At 44.3% G+C, this 18,757-nt stretch overlaps 5 protein-coding genes across 5 annotated transcripts; 3 read left to right on the top strand and 2 right to left on the bottom strand.

Moving 5' to 3' along the window:
• Positions 1-1,242: 1,242 nt before the first annotated feature.
• LOC108012730 (P protein) lies at positions 1,243-3,405 on the top strand. The gene has a single exon (XM_017078161.3). The coding sequence runs from the start codon at positions 1,294-1,296 to the stop codon at positions 3,343-3,345; it is 2,052 nt and encodes a 683-aa protein (XP_016933650.2). The 5' UTR covers positions 1,243-1,293; the 3' UTR covers positions 3,346-3,405.
• A 6,356-nt stretch (positions 3,406-9,761) lies between these two features.
• On the bottom strand, positions 9,762-14,050 carry LOC108013342 (E3 ubiquitin-protein ligase MARCHF6). Its single transcript, XM_017079148.4, has 3 exons — positions 12,166-14,050; positions 10,683-12,107; positions 9,762-10,368 (listed from the first exon to the last, which is right to left on the bottom strand). Exons 1-2 carry the CDS (start codon positions 13,747-13,749, stop codon positions 10,692-10,694), a joined length of 3,000 nt encoding a protein of 999 aa, XP_016934637.3. The 5' UTR covers positions 13,750-14,050; the 3' UTR covers positions 9,762-10,368; positions 10,683-10,691.
• Positions 14,051-14,451: 401 nt separating this feature from the next.
• On the top strand, positions 14,452-15,128 carry LOC108012468 (thioredoxin C-1). The gene is made up of 2 exons (XM_017077860.4): positions 14,452-14,714; positions 14,777-15,128. The coding sequence occupies exons 1-2, from the start codon at positions 14,533-14,535 to the stop codon at positions 15,021-15,023; spliced, it is 429 nt and encodes a 142-aa protein (XP_016933349.2). The 5' UTR covers positions 14,452-14,532; the 3' UTR covers positions 15,024-15,128.
• On the bottom strand, positions 15,071-15,758 carry mRpL23 (mitochondrial ribosomal protein L23). The gene is made up of 2 exons (XM_017077859.4): positions 15,374-15,758; positions 15,071-15,311 (listed from the first exon to the last, which is right to left on the bottom strand). Exons 1-2 carry the CDS (start codon positions 15,665-15,667, stop codon positions 15,153-15,155), a joined length of 453 nt encoding a protein of 150 aa, XP_016933348.1. The 5' UTR covers positions 15,668-15,758; the 3' UTR covers positions 15,071-15,152.
• A 232-nt stretch (positions 15,759-15,990) lies between these two features.
• Positions 15,991-18,751, top strand: LOC108013456 (nucleolar MIF4G domain-containing protein 1 homolog). The gene is made up of 2 exons (XM_017079332.4): positions 15,991-16,941; positions 17,000-18,751. Exons 1-2 carry the CDS (start codon positions 16,071-16,073, stop codon positions 18,682-18,684), a joined length of 2,556 nt encoding a protein of 851 aa, XP_016934821.2. The 5' UTR covers positions 15,991-16,070; the 3' UTR covers positions 18,685-18,751.
• Positions 18,752-18,757: the final 6 nt, after the last annotated feature.

The following is an 18,757-nucleotide window of genomic DNA, read 5'->3' on the forward strand; positions in this document are numbered from 1 at the left end:
GTATTGCACTTCATTTCCAATTAACCACGCTGCCATTTAAAGTTGATGTCGCCCCACTTGTAGAAATTAAAAAACTGAAAGTAAAGAATGAATAAAATGGGGAAATTGTTGCAGATAGCTGGGGGAACCTGGTGTCTGGGTTGGGGAATGGATAATTTCACACATCTGTGGCACGTGCAGTGGCCAGACTGAAAGAGCTGATTTAGATTTATGTGGATGGCGACAAATTGTGGGGAAAAAACTGAAGTGGATTATAAGAGCCGCCGGCGGGGTAGAGGGGAAAAATTGGAAGATTACCCAGCTTGAAAGGAAGACTTTTTAAACAGAAATTGCTACGAATATTAAAGACTTTAATTCGCCCACCTCCTGAGAATATTCTGCATATTTTCAGAACTTTTTCTCGCTTGACTAAACCCCCTGAATAACACCCATTGTTTGGCCAGCAAAGTTGCTCTCTAAATAGCAACAGCAGGAATAACAAACAATTTTTCTAGATTTGTCATGCATCAAATATTGTTTTGTCCATTTCCATATAGAAATCCCATGTCTCTGCTTTATGTCGGATTTTCCATTCTCCTGCGCCATTTTGTGGCGTTATTAAAAAGTTTGTAATGCAACATTTTCTGCTTTTCACCGCACACTCTCCACATATCATGGCTACATTTTTGATGGTCAGCAGGGAAAATGGATTTCACCTTCTTTGGCCTACTTACTCTGAACTCAAGTTGTTTTTCCTTTTCAAATTTTACAACTTTATCTGCAGTACCCACATGCTGTCTGGATGGGAATGTAGCATAAAAAGGTTTGAGTCCTCTTATTAAGTTAGCCAGACTACATATCATAAGCAAGTTGAGCGGTCAACAGATGTTGCCACAACTTTTGCCTTGGCCAAAGCAGAAAAGAGTAGAAAACTGAAATGGTAAAAACCAGAAAAATCTCTACTTCTTTGACTCGGCTTTGATCTAATGAATTAAAGCCATTTTGAAAGGAAATTCAAGTAGGTTTATTTCCTGTGGTCAACAGCAATGGGATCAGCCACTAGTAGTTTGGTTTTTAATGGAAAGTATATATCTCAATGCAAATTAGGTCCTTGACAGACATAATTAAATAAGGATTTAAATTTAATTTATTTTTTTTGACTTTGTTATGTATACTTTTTTTTGATAATAAAACCGTAATGAAGAGTATTTATTGTGCTAAAAGTAAAACTAAAGTTTGACTTATCTTTCAAAATAAAGATATCCTGGGATTATCGTAACGAACTCTATTCAAGATATTAATTTCAAATAGACAATGAATCCATTGGCTTACTCTCGCAAGAGGTACAGAAGATCTCCACCGAGAACAAAAGTTGGTTACGTCTTTTTGATCATCACAGTGTCCATTCTGGTGGCACTCTGGAGTATGTTCACGTTCGTCCTGCTGACGTACAAGTCGGCGGAGGTCACCAATTCTATGGTGACCGTGATGCCCAATCAGACGCTTTTCAGGAGTGTCCAAATACAGCACGAATCCGTTGAGATAAGCCTGAGAGGAGCCATTAACCCATATCTCACGAATCACATCCGCAAGTGGTCCAACTTTTCATCCGTTGGAGTTCGTCTGGAGTGGCGTGATCTGGAACGGAATCACAGCTATATGCGCACAGCCCAGTGGATAGTGTACATGTCGAAGGATAGCAGGAAGATCCACGAGGTTGACAAGGTCTTTCGGCTTTCCCATGCGGGATGGTATAATCAAGATAGGATGATTGAGCCTAACGAAAGTTCATCATATGAATGGGCCTATGCCAAGACGGTTATTTCCTTGGAGAGCATGAGTGAGACACCAGTGGGTCTGCACATGGTGGTCAATACTTCCCCATTGGAGACCAAATACTGCAAATTGTATGCCGCCATCCTGCTTATCGCACTGTATATAATGCTAATCTGGGATTTGGGGGACAGGACTTTGTGCACTCTGCTGGTAACTTCTGCTGCTCTGGCCACACTAACAGTGGTGTCCAGCAAACCCAGCTTGCAACATATCATATCTATGGTGGACTTTGAGACACTGATGCTTCTTCTGGGCAATATGATCATGATGTCCCTGATGTCGGAGACGGGACTCTTTAATTACCTGGCCGTGGTGGCCTATCGGATCTCCAAGGGTCATGCCTGGCTGTTGATTGCCCTTTTGATCATGGTGGTGTCCCTGAGCTCCGCCTTTATGGACAACTCTACGGTGGTGCTGCTCTTCAGTCCCTCGGTCGTAAGATTGTGCGAAGCCATGGCGGTGAGAACCACTCTGGTGCTGATCATTGTGGCCTTATATGCAAATATCGGAGGATCCATAACCCCCGTGGGTGGACCACCCAATGTAATCATATCCACCAATGCGGTGGTGGAGGCCACTGGTTTTACCTTCGTTCGATTCTCCTTACGCATGCTCCCGCCTGCCTTGATTTGCATGGTGGTGACCTTTGCCCTGATCTACTTGACCATGGGCAAGAAAATCTTTGTCCTGGACCAGCTTCAGTTGGACTTGGCCGAGAAGAGGCGGGATGAGATGAGACCCTCCTTCGATATCCAGCTAAGGATTGCCGAGCTGCGAAGGAATCAGCCCAGGAGAAGGTGGATCAATCCGGCTGCCAATTACTTTGTGACCCTGGCCCACTTGGAGGCGAATAATAGGATACGCAAGAAGATGCTACTGGTGCAATCCCTGCTGGCCCTGGGCTTTGCCGCCTCGTGCTTCATCCTGAAATCGGTGCCCTCGGCCATTCCCGGCGCCTCCCTCGGCTGGATATCCATTCTGGCCGCCTTCCTGCTGCTCATCCTGGCCGACAAGAAGGATCTGGGTGAGATTCTGGAACGGGTGGAGTGGAACGTCATGCTCTTCCTGGCCTCACTCTTTGTTCTCACCGAGGTGCTGCACGAATTGGGCCTCATCCACTGGGTGGGCGAGCAAACTATTAAGGTGCTAAAGAGGGTGGACGAATCGCACCACACCATGGTGGGCATGCTCCTGATCCTCTGGCTTTCGGCCCTGCTCTCTGCCGTCATCGACAATGCCGCTGTGGCCACCATAATGGTGAAGCTCTGCATCGATATGACCTACGAGCACCATGTGGATGTGCAGCTGCTTACGATGGTCTGGGCCACCAGTTTGGGCTGCAGCTACGGGGCCAACGGAACCCTCTTGGGATCCTGCTCCAACGAGTTCGCCTCGGCAGTTGCCAGAGCTTCCGGCTACGAGATCAGCTTCCGGCAGTTCTTCGTAGTGGGGTTCCCCATCATGCTCGTCACCATTGTCATCTCCTCGATTTACCTGGTGACTGCCCACTACGTTTTTGACTGGCATTAGAAGTCTTACATTAGTAGCCTTTTATAATTTCCTACATCTTATGAACAGCAAATTAAGAGATCTTTAAGAACTTATAGACATTCTTATTGTTTAACAGATTAATTTTATTGGTTCCCTGTAGCATTCAAATGTTATTATATTAAATAAATATCATTAGATTAGCATTCTTATAAATCTTTTATAAATTCAAATATCAAACACTTTGCAGGACCACAAATCACTTTTATTAAAACCAAATATCCAAATTGTAGCAATATGTTTGCGGCTTGCTCATATTTTCTACCGAGAGTTTATGGTTTATTGGCAAATTTGTGGGCTTCAAACAGTTGGCTTGGCAAATATTTGCAGAAACCGTTTAGTATACAACACCATTTTCTGTCATGGCTGGCAAATGCAAATGAGTTTTATTGTTGCCTAGTCAGAGGCCCCAACCAAGTTTTTGGCGCCGACAAAACGCGTGCATACAGAAAATTTATACGTGAACTGAGAAAAATATGTGATAGTAAAAACTGTAGGGATTTTAAATATTAGTAACATTGAAATTTTAATTTCTTTATATTCTGTGTTATAAAATTTTGTACATTTGTACTACTAATCTTAACATTTGTTTTATATTTATTTAAATTGGTTTTCCAGGTCAAAAACATATTCATAGCCCTATTTATTTCACTATGTGAACAATAGTTGAGTATTCTGATGTATTTTTCTCAGTGCATAGACGCGTACCGATGCACTCGCACGCACATATGGGCGTATGTATATTAAATCGCATTTTCGCTGGCGTCTTTTGTTTACCAAATTGAATTTTTCATTACCGCCTGACCAAGTGTTGTTGTTGGGTTGTTGGTGCAGCGGCGGTTCTGGTCCTTTGGACGCCCCCTCCCAAGGACCCCTTTGGCCCATCCTAACACCCGGCGAACACACACGCTTTCGGTTTATAATTGGATTTTGATTCGTTTTGCATAAAAAGTATGCTTACATCCAGACGCCAGACTATTCGGTGAAAGCGCGCTATATATGATCGAATTTTATGGCTTCCACAGAGGCGTCGCTTTGTCCATGGCTAAAATCGAAAAGAAAAAAAGTGCGTGACCCAGTCGCCATAATAACGAAAAAACATCTGGAGCCCCCTTGGAAGCCCTCCGCTCCTTTTCCCTTTTTTTCTCGATTGGCAAATAATTCGACTGCATTTTTACTGGCCGTATATATGGCTTTAGTATTTATTGCATGTCCACACAAAAAAAATCCATACGTTATATTGTATTTGTCAATTTACATATTGAATTTACATACGATGCTTATGCAGCTTCATTTGATTGGCACAAATAAGTCAAGTTGCGAAAATCGAGAAAATGGTGATATGAAAAATCAGTTTTGGTCATGCCAAGCAGCTGTTGTCCTGATGACTTAGTTTACTTTATTGGGTCATCAGTTGGGATTTATCGGGATCAGCAGTTTAATATATGAGTTAGAGGAAACAGAAGGGCTGCAAAAATGTGATTTGTGGTTGAGAAAGATATCAGGATAGACAACTTTAATAAATTAAATCAAATTGATATTTATCTTTATTCCAATTGTATTTACCAATCCAAAAAATTTGTTAAAAATGTACAAGGTAAGCAAAACTTTTTTTCTTAGGCCAATTGTTTCTTTTTAATGTTATATAATACTTGTCTTAAACGGCGGTTACCCCAAATCATATAAAGAGTTTATTTTTAATGTAGGAAAAATGTCTTTACCCTTCCGCCATTCTCGCCATTAAGCCACCTAAATGATGGTCAACTAAAAAATGAGTTTACAAGGTTCCGGAACAAGTGGCTCGTAAGTCGGGTTAATCTCTCCATCTTGTTACCACTTACCACTTACCCAGGCCTAACCAACCCATAAATCTAACCCATCCTCTGAGGTGGACAATGTCCAGTGGGCACACCTTCCCAAAGACCCATTCCATGGGGCATATTTAATTTTCTTGTTTTTTTAGACCAAGTCGAGTTCTGGCCCCGACATGCGTGCTTTATTGGCCATAATCCCGAGGAGGAGCAGCAGTCGGACCACGAGGCACTTAGCACTCCTTAAGTTTTACAACTTCACGCTCAATCAGACGCTGCCAACGGCTGCATGCCATAAAAAGTAACGCCCCGAACTTCAAACTTTAACCCCCAGACAAAGTAGAATGCGGAAGGATTTTTTATGTATCTTTAAGGTAGCGTAAAAACTTGGGTTGGGTTCTCTTTTTTTTTGGTCTATTGTTGTGGTTGGCCTAAACCCGGAAAGTAAATAAATACTCCCGGGCATTCAGCTGTCCCAAATCCCCTTTGTTTATCTCTGAAGCAGCTGAACACCTTTCCTCTTGAAAATTTAGGCATATTAACGATGACAGAAGTTATGCTATAATTCGGGAAATTAAATTGTGTGCATCCGGAATTTCTTAACTCCTATTGCAATAAATTTAATGTATTTTAGTTAGATTCAGGAAAATACATTCCATTTATTATGACTTTTTTATTGCACAAGAGTTTTTGTTTTCGCTATTAAAATTTCAAACAATATAAAGTTTTATTGCTTAAAAGATTTCGATTTCCTTCAAATATAAAGTTCAGCTTAGGGAGCTACATCAACTTAACATTTTAATGGTATATTTTATTGTGAAGAACATGATTAACTTACCAACTTAACACAAACCTAACAGTTAAAACTGCGTTAAAAAGAAAAAGTTTACCTTTTAGGGAATTCAGCGAGTGACCTATCTCACTTTCCATTTTTCTGTTTTTGTTTTCGCTCTGCGGTGGTTAACTATTTTCTGTTTTTTAGGACTGACCCCTCTTGAGTTTCCCAGGGCAATGCTTTTAAACAAATTATTTTATTTTGCGTTGGGAAAAATAATAAATTATGGCAACGGAAATCAAAAGGCCACTTCAGCGACCGAGTGTGGCAACCAGAACAGACATATTTTGCTACCCATTCTATTATCCAGTACCCGGATATATAGTTGCCATGGACGGGGGGAGGGGTTTTTCGGGGGGGGGTTACGTTACCGGGTAGATGGGCATAATAAAGCATAACGAGCTTCGAGGGGGAGGGAGGATTGCTACACTCCTGAGCTTGTTGCAACCGTAACAAAAACATCAACCACTTGGCCCGGTTGCTTGCTTTGTTTTATGGCTAATTTTAGACAATTTATGAAGTGTTGGTTATGCTTGATAAGAGCCTCAAGCGGAAGCGGCAGCAACAACAGCCAAAACAAAAACAATAACAAACTGCGGAGCAATTCATGCAAATGAGCTCCGCTTAAAGGCACATTACGCATACGCCCCGTAATGCGCGACAAATGATAAAGCCGCGTAAGCCGCTCCCCGAGTTTCTGTGTATGTTTTGTACCCTTCAAGGGGCATAAAGTTATCACGGCTGACATATGAAGTTGTTAATTTTCAGCAGCAACAATGCACAGCACACAGAGTTCAAGATGAAAAAGCGGAAACATAAAGAATGTCTTTTCACAAGAGTTGTTGACAAGAGTGGCTGACATCTTCATCTGAATGTATATGTTTGGTTTCCCTAATGTTCCCATGCGGGAAGCAGGAAAATAAACTTGATAACTCGAGAGTGGTAATTAAAAATTATCCGCGGAAATCCGAGTGCATTTTGGGTTAAGGCGAAATCATAATGAATAAATAATCACAGGGAATGGAAGCTTTATTTGTTGAATATAAAATTGTTACCACAGAAATAATTATAATTAGAGATTTAAAATAACTTTTAATGGTGTCTAAAAGTATGCAACAACTTTTGCACAAAAAATCGTTCCTTTTTCTCTGCATACTTTTGGGTGTCAAACACAAGGATTTAAAAACTACCATAATCGTAACACATTGGTCTATGAAATCACTTTTAAAGGTGTCTAAAAGTATGCAACAATTAGTAATCATAACATTCCGTACCATAATCATAGCACATTTTGGCCTTTTGACCTTCACAATTAACAAACATAAAGCCTTGTAAAGCAACATTTTACATTGATTTGTAATTAAATAAAGCCAAACACAATATAAGCGGTAATTAAAAGGCTACTGCGAAAATCCAACTCTCGGAAAAGTGAACAAATTGAATGAAAATTAAAATCAGTAATACAATTTCCAGCACAACCACATTTCAAATTAGCCAACAGCTCGACATTTACTGTTTACATTATTAAAAGTAATCAAATATTATTCCCCCTTCGCATAATCAACCAAAATAGAGATGGACGTTGGCCGAAAGCGAGACCCTTTAATTATTCAAATGAAATTCTAAATAAATTGATAGGCAGCAGTTGGCAAGTGTTGTATGTTTCGCCACTGGAGTGTCGAGAGTTTTGTTTGCGCAACCATTGAGCATTTTCAAAACTTTATTTGTCTGGCTGCTGGCATTTTGTGGTATTTGCAGTGGTCCTTCAGGAATTTGTGCCCCCGAAAATTCCTTAAAAAAAAAAAGGCTAGCATTAATGTGGCAACCACTTTAAGCTCGAAATCCGCTTACGGCGAAGGGACTAGACCAAAGTCAACGAAAGCCATCAACTTGCTATATATATTTTTATGGTCCTTTAATAGAGTCAAAAAAGTGCATTGTTTTGATCACCGTCAGACTGGAGGATGTTTTGAATTATGCGGGATTTTATTAATGGCCCGCTGACATGATAAGATGGAGATGACTATTGATTTATGGAGGTAAGTCGTCTGTGTAAGCTGCATTCCCATTCTCCATGGTCATGCACTCACATAGTTGGAAATCCAATTAAAAGTATTTCGCCAAACAGCTATTCAGCTTAATGAACTATTTCCTCCGACTGGAAATCAAACATCTTCACATATTTCAAAGCATACACAGAAAAAAATTATCGAAATAATACAACTCACTAAACAACTTAATCATTAAGCATTTGCGTTGGTATTTCTAAAGAATTCGCGGTTGAGATGTATGATTCGTGTACATAATAGCAATGGCAACCTTACGAACATAAACTCCAATTCCATTCGAGTTCCAACAGACGAGATACATTTCCGTTAGCAACTGATTCTTAGGATTTATATATTTTTAATCATTATTATTATTTTGAAACACATCTGAAGCAAATGTTTCAAAATTATTAGAAGAATATGAATGGAAAATATGGTATTAATTAAATTATTTCCCCAAATTATTGCCAGGGGATGTATCAATAAAAATCCCTCTTACAAAGAAATAATTTATTGATAATACCTAGAATAACCTCTTTTTTCATATAAAACATTTACAACATTAAAAACACAAGAAGTGTTTCCAGTGAGAATCCTTTTTCTGTTAATAAGTATATTTCGTTTGTGCAAAGCCCTTTAGAGAATCGACCTCGAAACAAGTTATTCAAGACCAATCGATCCGGTAGCGGATTGAAATTTATTCCGTTTCACAGACTTAAATTCGACATTTGGTTCATTGAACCGCAATGCAAACCTTTCGCTCTTTGAGTAGGAAGAAATCTCGGTGATGTATCCACTATCCCGATCCCGACGTGGGTCACTCCAACACGCGCCAAAGTTTGGTCAACTTTATAAATGCTGTCCCGTACCCCCCGTTCATTCCCATTCGGGTTTCGCCCTCTACTTAAGCACGCGCTGCCAAGTAAAATGTTTCGGCAACTTTCAACTTTGACATAATGCAAATTATTTGATTTCATTTTATTATTTGTTTATCTCAGCGACTCGCCCATCTGCAAGTTCGGTAAGTGTTTAATTTGGTAAAGTCATTTGAGGGGAGTGGGAGAACGAGGACCTGCCATACATTTTAATAGCCACGGCACATAAGCCACTTTGACTTGCTGTGTGGAATGGAGCAGTCGTGGTCATGTCAAACCACAAAACAATTTAAGTTACAAACATTGGGAACTTTTCTATTTGTCGCAGCAACAAATTCGCAACAGCCAAAAGTTTTTCTGGGTAGAGCTGTTGGGAAGCGAACAACTTTTGAGCTTTTTTTGTTTTATTACGAATTTTTGGGGCAACATCCTGGATTCTCCACTTCACTACTGGTCGACTGGCCATTCCTTATACGCCCCGTGGGCGAGAATCGTGTCTGTCAATTGCCGCTGGCACACAGGGCGTATGATTGACATCGCCCCAACGCACAGCTCACAACTAACAACGAATTCAATGATTAGCTCACTTGAGTGCACCGCTCATCCATTGACTTCCACTTATATTATGGTGCTTCATTTAATATGTTTGGACGTTGATTAATTGTCTGTTTACATTGTGTTGTGCTCTTCGACTTGGCACAACAGATGTCTTCGATAATTATTTTTCACACGAGTTCCCAATTTATCGTAATCTACTTTTATCTCAAGTCGGGAATTCTTAACCTTCATTCAAAACAATATCATTGATAAGAATTAAAAACTTTCTCCGTTTTTTTTGAAGTTTAAAGTTAAATTTATTAATTAATTTTAAATCAGTTATATTTATAATGTATACATATATAATTTTTACAGTTCGTAAAGCTAGCTCGAAAATGTTTTTCTTTTCCACTATCCATAAATTTTCACCACTTTTACCATATTGGATTTGGTTTATTTCGGGGTTTTCTAAAGTTTTTGCTCTGTTGACAATTCTCCAAATGTAGTTTCTGAATACGGCTCTAATACAAGGTATATACGCCTTAGATTTCATATATGTGTGAAATCGCGGACGTGGCGGGGGTTTTTTTCTGGCTGTCTTAAAATATCATACAACTTATGACCTCTAAGCGGTAAAAGGATTAAGGATTTAACAACAATTGTAGCTAACATTTTAATCATATAACGAAAGTTAACTAAAAGTGGGGAGAAAGGGCCGAAGCTAGAACAAAATAGGTTTCTTTCACTCGATAATTTGTAAATCCTCCGTTCTGGCAGGGCAACAGAGACTAAAACGAGATATATTAGCAGCAGGAGTGGCTCGACAACGGAAAAACACAAATATTTCCAAACATCATCTCGTGGCATCCTTCTCCTCCTTGTCGGGTTGAAATAATAGTCTTTAAAAAGAAATTTGAGATGCTTCAATTAAACTTTTTTAATTAACGTGCGCAGAAATAACTTTTTAGTAAAAGTATATAAATTGTTTAATTAACTTGAAATGTTTTAGTCCGAAAAACAATTTCTTCATGGTAATATAAATTTCATTCTTCAATATTTTTTATTAAAAGCGTCCAAATTGATGATTACTAATAAAAACTTTAATAAGGTTTACACTTTAAGGATGAATGCATAAAAGCATGCATAAAATGAAAATCCTTCGAGTTTCCCATATTTCGTACATCTTAAAACCCAAACAAACCCAGTTTCGCACCTGATCTCGTTACAGAAGCTCAGCCAAGTCCTGCTCCTGGGCCAGCTGCTCCCGTTCCCGCTCCCTCTCCCTTTCCTGGATCTCCTTCAATTCTCGAGCCGCCCGCTGTTGCTCCTCCTCCTCCTGCTGCTGCTGCTGTTGCTGCTGCTGCTTCTTGCGGTGCTCGTAGTTGACCAGCCGCTGACCCACCAGATACTTATCCACCTTGATGGAAAGGTAGAGCTTCTTCAGCTGCTTGATCTGGAACAAAACGAAGCAGATGCTGCCCACCACTATGAAGCTAACAGGGTACACGAGACGGGCGATGGCATGCCGCGCATAAGCGTCGGCCAGGAAAATCGGGAACACCATGTGGGCCAGAACGTAGGGAGCGGCCAGAGCCAGGCCAAATGTAGTAACAACCGGCACCGCCAAGTCCCGCATCACAAACTTCAAATCAAAATCGCGCAATCCATCCATGTAGGCGCGCTCCAAGGCCCGTTTCAAGTGCCAATCCGGACCCATCAAAGTCAAGGCGATGGCTATCTTGCTGTACAGCACTCCGAGCGCCCAATCCTGCCACAGGAAGTGGATGGGTGTCTTGCGCAAAGGAACGCGTAGGGGAATCACCACCACCAGTTCGAGTAGTAATCCAAATAGCAGAGGAACCAGTACGAATATTCCGAGGAGTGTTAGAACCGGCAGGGCATATTGTAATGCCACTCGCGCCCAGTGTTTTAGTTTGCTGACAATAGCCGCTCGTCCTTGGGGCAACAGGGTAACCACCACTGCCACTCCCCGGCAGACAATCCAGCACAGATAGCCACCAATCTCAGCGGTGTACAGCTCATGCGAGCGCAGCAATCGCTCGTTCTTCCTGGCTCCTTCCGCATCCAATGGCGCCAGATTTCCAGCCACTTCTACTGCTCCTGCTGCAGCTGCCGCACCCGCTGCCTTTTCACCCGGCTGTCCAGTCCAGAGCATCATCAAACGGCGGCCAATGTACACGGGAACCGTGAGCGTCAGCATGGCCGCACACACGATGGACAAACACATGAGCGATAGGAGGGCGCACAAACGGATGGCGAACAGCGACGGCTTGTCGTACGGCTGGAATCCCACGGGTGCGTCGCGCTGCATCATGGCCTGATGGGCGGCGGCCAGGTTTCGTGGAGCAGGCGCCGGTTCCACTGGCGGTGGCGGTGGAGGTGGCGGTGGTGGTGGCGCTGCAGCTCCCTCAGCCTCGCCCTCCTGGTTTCCATTCTCGGCAGCGGCATTCTCCCCACCCTCTTCGCCAGCTGCGGGATTTTCGGGCTCGGGTTCTGGTGCTGGGAGCAGGTAACTTCGAATTCCCAGCAACCAGGCCACCGCTGTGCACCAAATGCGTAGTAACCCCTTTAGCCAGATGCGTGTTTGGGTCTGCTCGAAAAAGCCTGGCAAAACGATCTGCAAAGGGGATGTTGAAATAGTTTTAAATTATCAATAAAATACAGCAGAAACTCACCTGCAGGAGCAGCAATTGAAGACTAAGATCGTTGACCTCCGCATCGCCGCTCAGAGCATAGGGCAAGAAGTTGGGCCAGGCCACCTGCAGAATTCTAATAGGCAGCCAAAGCATCAAGAACACCGCGAAGCCAAAGATCATGGCTGAGGCGACCAAACGACGGATGTGCCTCACAATCGGTACATGGATCATCTCCTGGATGGGACTAAAGTCCGGATCGTTGACATTGCGGAATATCCAGAGCACTCCCGGCCGAAGCACCTCCCTCAACAGCGAGATAAAAGCGGCAAAGTAGTACACATAGACCATGCCAAACATCCAGTGGACAAATAGAGAGGTGCCCGGAGCAGCCTTGAAGCTGGCCTTACGATCCTTCAAGCTGGCATCCAGCAAGGGTAACGAACAGATGTCCAGCCACCAGCCGCAAATTAGCGGAAGCACTCCGATTTCCACCACAGAGAGTAACGATACCTTGACCACAATGTAGCACAATCCGATGAACCAGCATACTCTTCGCAGCCGGAAAACTCTGGCGAAGAAGTGCAACACCACCAGGGTCAATCCGATGCAACAGTAGCCGAACAAAGTGGTAATCAGGCCGTGGAAGTGCAGCAGTGGCTTTTCGGGCTGCAGCAGATCCATAGAGCTCAGGATAAAGTTGCCCACGCAGTAGGGACAGAATGCGAAGGTGAATATGAACATTGTGTTCAGCGAGATGATCCAAAAGACGTGCTCGAGGAAAACCAGCGAGCCATCGAGTCCGAGGAGGCGCTCCCAGGTGAGCTCCTCGGCAGCCCGATCCCATTCCATAGGATTCCAGTTCTGTTCGTCAGCATCGGCGTCCACAGCAGGAGCAGCGGCCGCTGGAGCGGCAGCATTCTGTCCCTCGTTGTCCGCCGCGGCCGGCGCTTCATTATCCATGGGCACATCTTGCGGCGCATTTTCTGCATTGTTGTTGTCGTCCTGAGGCAGCAGTGGAGCTGCCTCCGCAGCGGGAGCTGGCGCCGGATTAGCTGCCGCTGCAGCCTGCAGAGGGGCATCCTCCCGCTCCAGCCAGTCGGGTCCGCCGCCATGGAGAATCTGCTCGCGCAGCCAGACCAATCCTATAAAAGATAGCAGCGTGCAGGTGACCACAAAGCAGCCGCGAAAAGCATCCGCGGCGAGGTTCTCCATGGAGAAGATGTCGAAGGGCAGCGTGAGGATCATGTCGAAGGAGCTGGCGCGGAACAGGTACCGGTAGGTCCTATAGGCGGATAAAGGGACCACGCCAAACCAGGCCATTCCTACCAAGGAATAATGAAGCCAGCAGCGGGCGCCCTCCAAAACGGCGGACATAAGGCCCACCAGGACGTCCTTCAGCGGCAGGACTCGCGGCATGTCCGGGGCGTAGATTGGCTGGAAGCTGAAGCGGTAGCCGCACAGTTCGCAGTACTCCTTGTGCGAGTAGCGCATCCATTGCATCAGACAGTCCTGGTGGATGTACTTGATCGATCCCGTGCAGATGCACGGGTAGAAGAGCGGCCTATCCGGCTGTGCCTCGCAGCGGCACACGCGGCAGATGTCGCCCTGCGACAGGTCGTCCATCCTGATGATCCTTGTATCCTTGGGCCTTCTTCAGTTCAACGGAAAAACCGAAGTTCCATCGGCCATTTGCGCAATTCGCTGGGCAATTTCGCTAATTGGCCCGAGGGGGCTGGCCGTTCCAGCCGATTCTCCCCGCCTTTTTCAACTACGCTAATTATAATACCCGATGTCTGCGGAACGTTTAGCGAGTCTAACACTTGAATTTTAACCGAGAACTTTATTATTACGACAAAACAAAAATATGCAGCTCACTTCACAAAAAAAGTGGCCAGGCGCAGTGTGTGCACACCCCGAAAATGGTGAAAATCTTTGTAACAGAGTTGCCACCTAGTTCGTAACAGCAAGGAAAGGGAAACAGTCACGATATAAATCTGTACTGATAAATACGTTCTAAAGATTGACATATATGCATATTTATTGTGTATTATTCGCGGTACAAACAAATAAATGGGTTAATGCAATACAATTTTTTTGATTAATAGATAATAGCTCTATTTTATTGACGCTTATTTAACTTCTTTCTGTCTTCAATAATGAACTTATATCTATATCTTCACATTATTTAAAAGCCAAAACTAAATTTCATTTCAACGCTAGATCAATGGATCAAATATTTTTTATGGAATAAAAAATGTAAGAGTTCCCATAACAATGTGTCCACACCTTTGGTGGAATGCCGGAAATCGAGTGATCTGGCAACTCTCCGGGCGGTGTCATTATTTTGCAATCAATTCTCAAGGTATTTTGCACTTTTGCACTCCAGAAAAAGGCAGACAATAAGCAATGCAGCGACAGATGGTAAATATCCTGGGGCAGACGACGCGTCGATTGGTCGGTGGCCAGCAATTCCGGCCGTTGTCAGTCTCCTCGCAGCGCCAGGAGATCTTCAAAGTTCAAAGTGTCGAGGATTTCGACAAGAAAGTGAAGAACAGCCAGCAGCCCGTGATTGTGGACTTTTTTGCAACGTAATTTGGTTTCTATATAATGTAATATATATCCTTTTAATGTATATATTATACACCAACAGATGGTGCAATCCGTGCAAGCTGCTGACCCCCAGAATCGAGAGCATTGTAGGCGAACAGGCGGGTTCCATCAAATTGGCCAAAGTGGATATAGATGAGCACAGCGAACTGGCTCTGGACTACGATGTGGCCGCCGTGCCCGTCCTGGTGGTGATGCAGAATGGCAAGGAGGTCCAGCGCATGGTGGGCCTCCAGGATGAGGACAAAATCCGCGCCTGGGTTGCCGCCGCCGTCAAGCAGTCAAAGTAGGATCGTAAGCCCCAGGAAATCCCCCCAAAAAAAATATGAAGCCAAGCTTTAAGTTAATTCGGACTTTCGAAATAAATGTTTAATTACCCTGTTGAAACAACAAAAGAGCTAGAACTACAGATTACTAAACTAAATGGAAAACCAGCCTGGAGTGCCGGGTCGCTTCTTGTTCCTGTCCAGAAATCTGCGGAAGCCTTCTTTCGATTCATCCAGCGACTTTTCCTCCTTGGCCTGTCTTTCAGCCTTTTCCGCAAAGAAATCGGGGAAGACAAAGGACTCTTCCCTCGGCTGGAGAAGGCAGATATTATAAGTAATAACCTTTTAAAATATGACATTGTAAAAGCCCATACCAATGTTACATAAGCCAGCTTCACGTCGTCTTTCTTGGTGATGTATCCGTAGGCCTGATCCTTCTTGGTCTCTCCCAGGGCGATTCGAGTGCGCACATCCACCACTGGCAGCTTGTAGATCTTCTCTAGATAGCTGCGCACATCGTATTTGGTCATTTCCATCGAAACCGAAAAGGTGACCACATTGGGGGGCTGCTCCTCCGTGGGGCGGATCAGCTTCATCCAGAAGTTGGGCAGGAAAACGCGCAGCTGCGGATTGCCGCGCTGGTAGATGGGATACCACCTTGTGGACATGGTGCTTCAGCAACTCTTGTTTTTAGTCAAGATTAAAGAATTTAAATTAATTGTTGTCCGTTTACAAAATGAACTAAAAAAGGCCAAATGTTTTGTGTTGAACCACGGGCGGAGAAAAGGGGTCGAGTAAGATTGCTAAGTATACTGAAGATAAATTGTAATATCTGTATAAGAAAAATATAATAATAACAAAAACAAATGGGCTTATATGTAAGTTTCTTACTGCAATAATAAAGAAAGAGCTGAAAATATATGTATATTTAAAGCCCTCTTAAAATATTTCTGCCCGTGCCCCTTTCAAACCACGTGGGTTGTCCAACACTTGTCGATAACAGCTGATTGCCCAAATCACAAAACTTTTTAAATGTGATCCGGCTGAAATCGCTTGTAATTCCCGCTCGAAATGGTTAAAATCAGGAAAAAGGAGGCAAAAAAGAAGCCATTGACCCGCAAGGACCAGAGAAAGCAAAAGTCAGAGGTTAAAAAGCAGAATAAGCGACTTTATCATGCCGGCAAAACTAACGGTCCTCAGCGCGTGGCAGCGGCGGCAGAGGCGTCGGCAGCGCAGTCGCTGCAGCGCAAAAACAAGAAGAAGAAAAGGAGCAAGAAAGTGATCCAAAATCCAGATGAAATTCCCAAGGAGCAGCTTTTATCCGGGGAAATCGCCAGCGACGATGATGAGTCCATCGATTCGGACTTCAGTGATCCCGAGGTGGATGCTCTTATGCCCAAAAGGGCGAAAGTAGAGGTCTACGAACCGCTCCAGGGGAAAAAGGCGAGGAAAGGAGGCGCCATCCAAAGACAGGATGAGGAGGCGGCCAGGCGGAAGGAGCTCCGCCAGCAGCGGGAACTGCAGACCAAGTCCAAGAAGCAGCGACTTAAGCAACTCCGCCTGGAGAACGAGGAGGAGGATCGCGAGATCAACAAGCTGGAGAAGAAGTTGAAACTCAACAAATCAAAGGATAAGAACCGCCTGGTTAGGAAGATGTTTAACGATGGCCTGGATTACCTGCTGGACTTTGTCCTGGATGACGAGGAGGAGAAGCTGAAGTGGGAGGAGAAGCAGGAGCGCAAGAAGCGGCTGAAGGAGAAGCAGGAAAAAGAGGTGGCGGGCATGTGGAGCGACGAGGAAGAGGATGAGGAGCGGGATGAGCCCCAGGATAACTTCCCCGAAGACGACAGTGGGTCGGAGGAGGAATTGGATGATGAAGACCTCAGTGGAGATGAGGAGCACAGCGACGAGGAGTCCGAAGAGGAGGAGGAGGCACCCAAAGGTGAACAAGAGTACCATATAGTAACTATCTCGTTAACTCTTTTTTTAATCCTTCCCAGTTAAAGAAGACATCTACGGACGCAAGCGTGATGCAGAGGGCAACATCCTGCCCGATCCCGTGGAGCAGGAGGCCTCTGCCGCCGGCCAGAAGTACATACCTCCACATCAGCGAGCTCTGATGGCCGCCAGTGCGGGATCCAGCGAAAAGCAGGCCGAGATTCTGGCCCGCCTTCTAAAGCAATGCAAAGGTCTGCTCAATCGTCTGTCCGAGGCCAATCTGCACAAGATCGCTGCTGGTATAGAGGCGCTCTACATGAAGAACTCGCGCTTCAACATGAACGAAACCCTGACCAAGTTACTCCAGGAAGCCCTGCTGGGCTCCACGCGAACCAATGAGCGAATGGTGCAGGAACATATGGTTTTATTGGCCTATCTGCATGCCCAAATAGGCAGCGAGATTGGAGCGCATTTTCTGCAGACCTTTGTTGAGCTATTTGATGGTTATGTAAAGAATATCGCTAACCTGGACGTTGAGGACAAGCAGTTGAATAACTTAGTGCTAGTCCTCTGCTACATGTACCTCTTCAAGATTTACGAGCTGAGCCTGCTGATGGAGCTGATAGGCAAATTGGCCGATCAGCTTTGCGAGAAGAGCGTGGAGTGCCTTTTGCTAATCTTCCAGTCAATCGGTTTCCGCCTGCGCAAGGACGATCCATTGGCTTTCAAGACCATGATGCAAAGAGTTCAATCGCAGATTGCCACTGCCCCACTGGAACTGAAAGAGAATCCCCGCTTACGTTTCATGGTGGACATTCTGAATGCTGTCAAGAACAACAATATGCAAAAGCTTCCCCAATATGATCCTGAGTTGGCAGAGAATCTCCGAAAGCGTCTGAAGGCCATGTTGAAAAATGATCGCTATGTGGTTACCTTGAACATAACCCTAGAGGATCTCCTACGTGCTGATAAAGTGGGAAAATGGTGGATTGTGGGCTCTGCCTGGACGGGAAATCTCGATGAGATGGGTTCCGCCAAGCAAAAGCAGGATAAGAACTCAGCCAAGACTGCAAACGGAGGCTTCGCGGATCAGTTACTGGAGCTGGCCAGAAAGCAGCAGATGAACACCGCTGAAAGGAGGAATATCTTCTGCATCATAATGAGTGCCGCTGATTATGTGGATGCCTTCGAGAAGATCCTCCATTTGGCTCTGAAGGATCAGCGGGCGGTGGCCTATGTGATCATCCATTGCGCCCTCAACGAAAAGCGCGCCAATCCCTACTATGCTCATTTGGCCCTCAAATTCTGTCAGTTCAATAGAAAGTATCAGCTGGCCTTCCAGTTTGCCAGTTGGGACAGGATCAATGATATCGAAAAGCTTTCCAGGCCCCAGATTCGCAACCTGGCTAGTTTCCTTCAGCAAGTAATCCTAGCTGCTGGTTTGCAGCTCTCTGTGCTCAAAGTGGTGGACTTTATGCAGCTGGACAAACTGAGCTTTTACTTTATGAAAGAGGTGATGGTGAGGTTACTTTTGGCGCCGGATGAGCGGGAAGTCTATCAGACCTTTGAAAGAGTAGCCAAAAACACCAAGCTGCAGCAGTTTAAGCAGAGTGTAAGGCTTTTCCTGCAGCATTTCCTTTTGAAGGAGGATCAGCTGGAGAAGCTGAAGCTCAAGGAGGAGGAGCAACAGCTTCTGAAGCAGCGCGTGGACCACCTGGACAAGCTACTGGCCTATGTGGACTTGTAAATATAAGTTAACTTAAAAGGCGACCTTAGTTTCTTATAAAATAAACTTAAAACTTAAGAGCAACATATATTTC

Source organism: Drosophila suzukii, chromosome 3, assembly GCF_043229965.1.
Source record: "Drosophila suzukii chromosome 3, CBGP_Dsuzu_IsoJpt1.0, whole genome shotgun sequence".
In the NCBI taxonomy this organism is placed as follows: Eukaryota; Metazoa; Arthropoda; class Insecta; order Diptera; family Drosophilidae; genus Drosophila; species Drosophila suzukii.

Coding starts and splice junctions, on each gene's coding strand:
- LOC108012730 (XM_017078161.3), top strand. CDS start 1,294: ATGAATCCATTGGCTTACTCTCGCAAGAGGTACAGAAGATCTCCACCG.
- LOC108013342 (XM_017079148.4), bottom strand. CDS start 13,749: ATGGACGACCTGTCGCAGGGCGACATCTGCCGCGTGTGCCGCTGCGAG. Junction 12,108..12,165: donor TTCAATTGCTGCTCCTGCAG/GTGAGTTTCTGC, acceptor TCCCCTTTGCAG/ATCGTTTTGCCAGGCTTTTT.
- LOC108012468 (XM_017077860.4), top strand. CDS start 14,533: ATGCAGCGACAGATGGTAAATATCCTGGGGCAGACGACGCGTCGATTG. Junction 14,715..14,776: donor ATTGTGGACTTTTTTGCAAC/GTAATTTGGTTT, acceptor ATACACCAACAG/ATGGTGCAATCCGTGCAAGC.
- mRpL23 (XM_017077859.4), bottom strand. CDS start 15,667: ATGTCCACAAGGTGGTATCCCATCTACCAGCGCGGCAATCCGCAGCTG. Junction 15,312..15,373: donor AGCTGGCTTATGTAACATTG/GTATGGGCTTTT, acceptor TGCCTTCTCCAG/CCGAGGGAAGAGTCCTTTGT.
- LOC108013456 (XM_017079332.4), top strand. CDS start 16,071: ATGGTTAAAATCAGGAAAAAGGAGGCAAAAAAGAAGCCATTGACCCGC. Junction 16,942..16,999: donor GGAGGAGGAGGCACCCAAAG/GTGAACAAGAGT, acceptor AATCCTTCCCAG/TTAAAGAAGACATCTACGGA.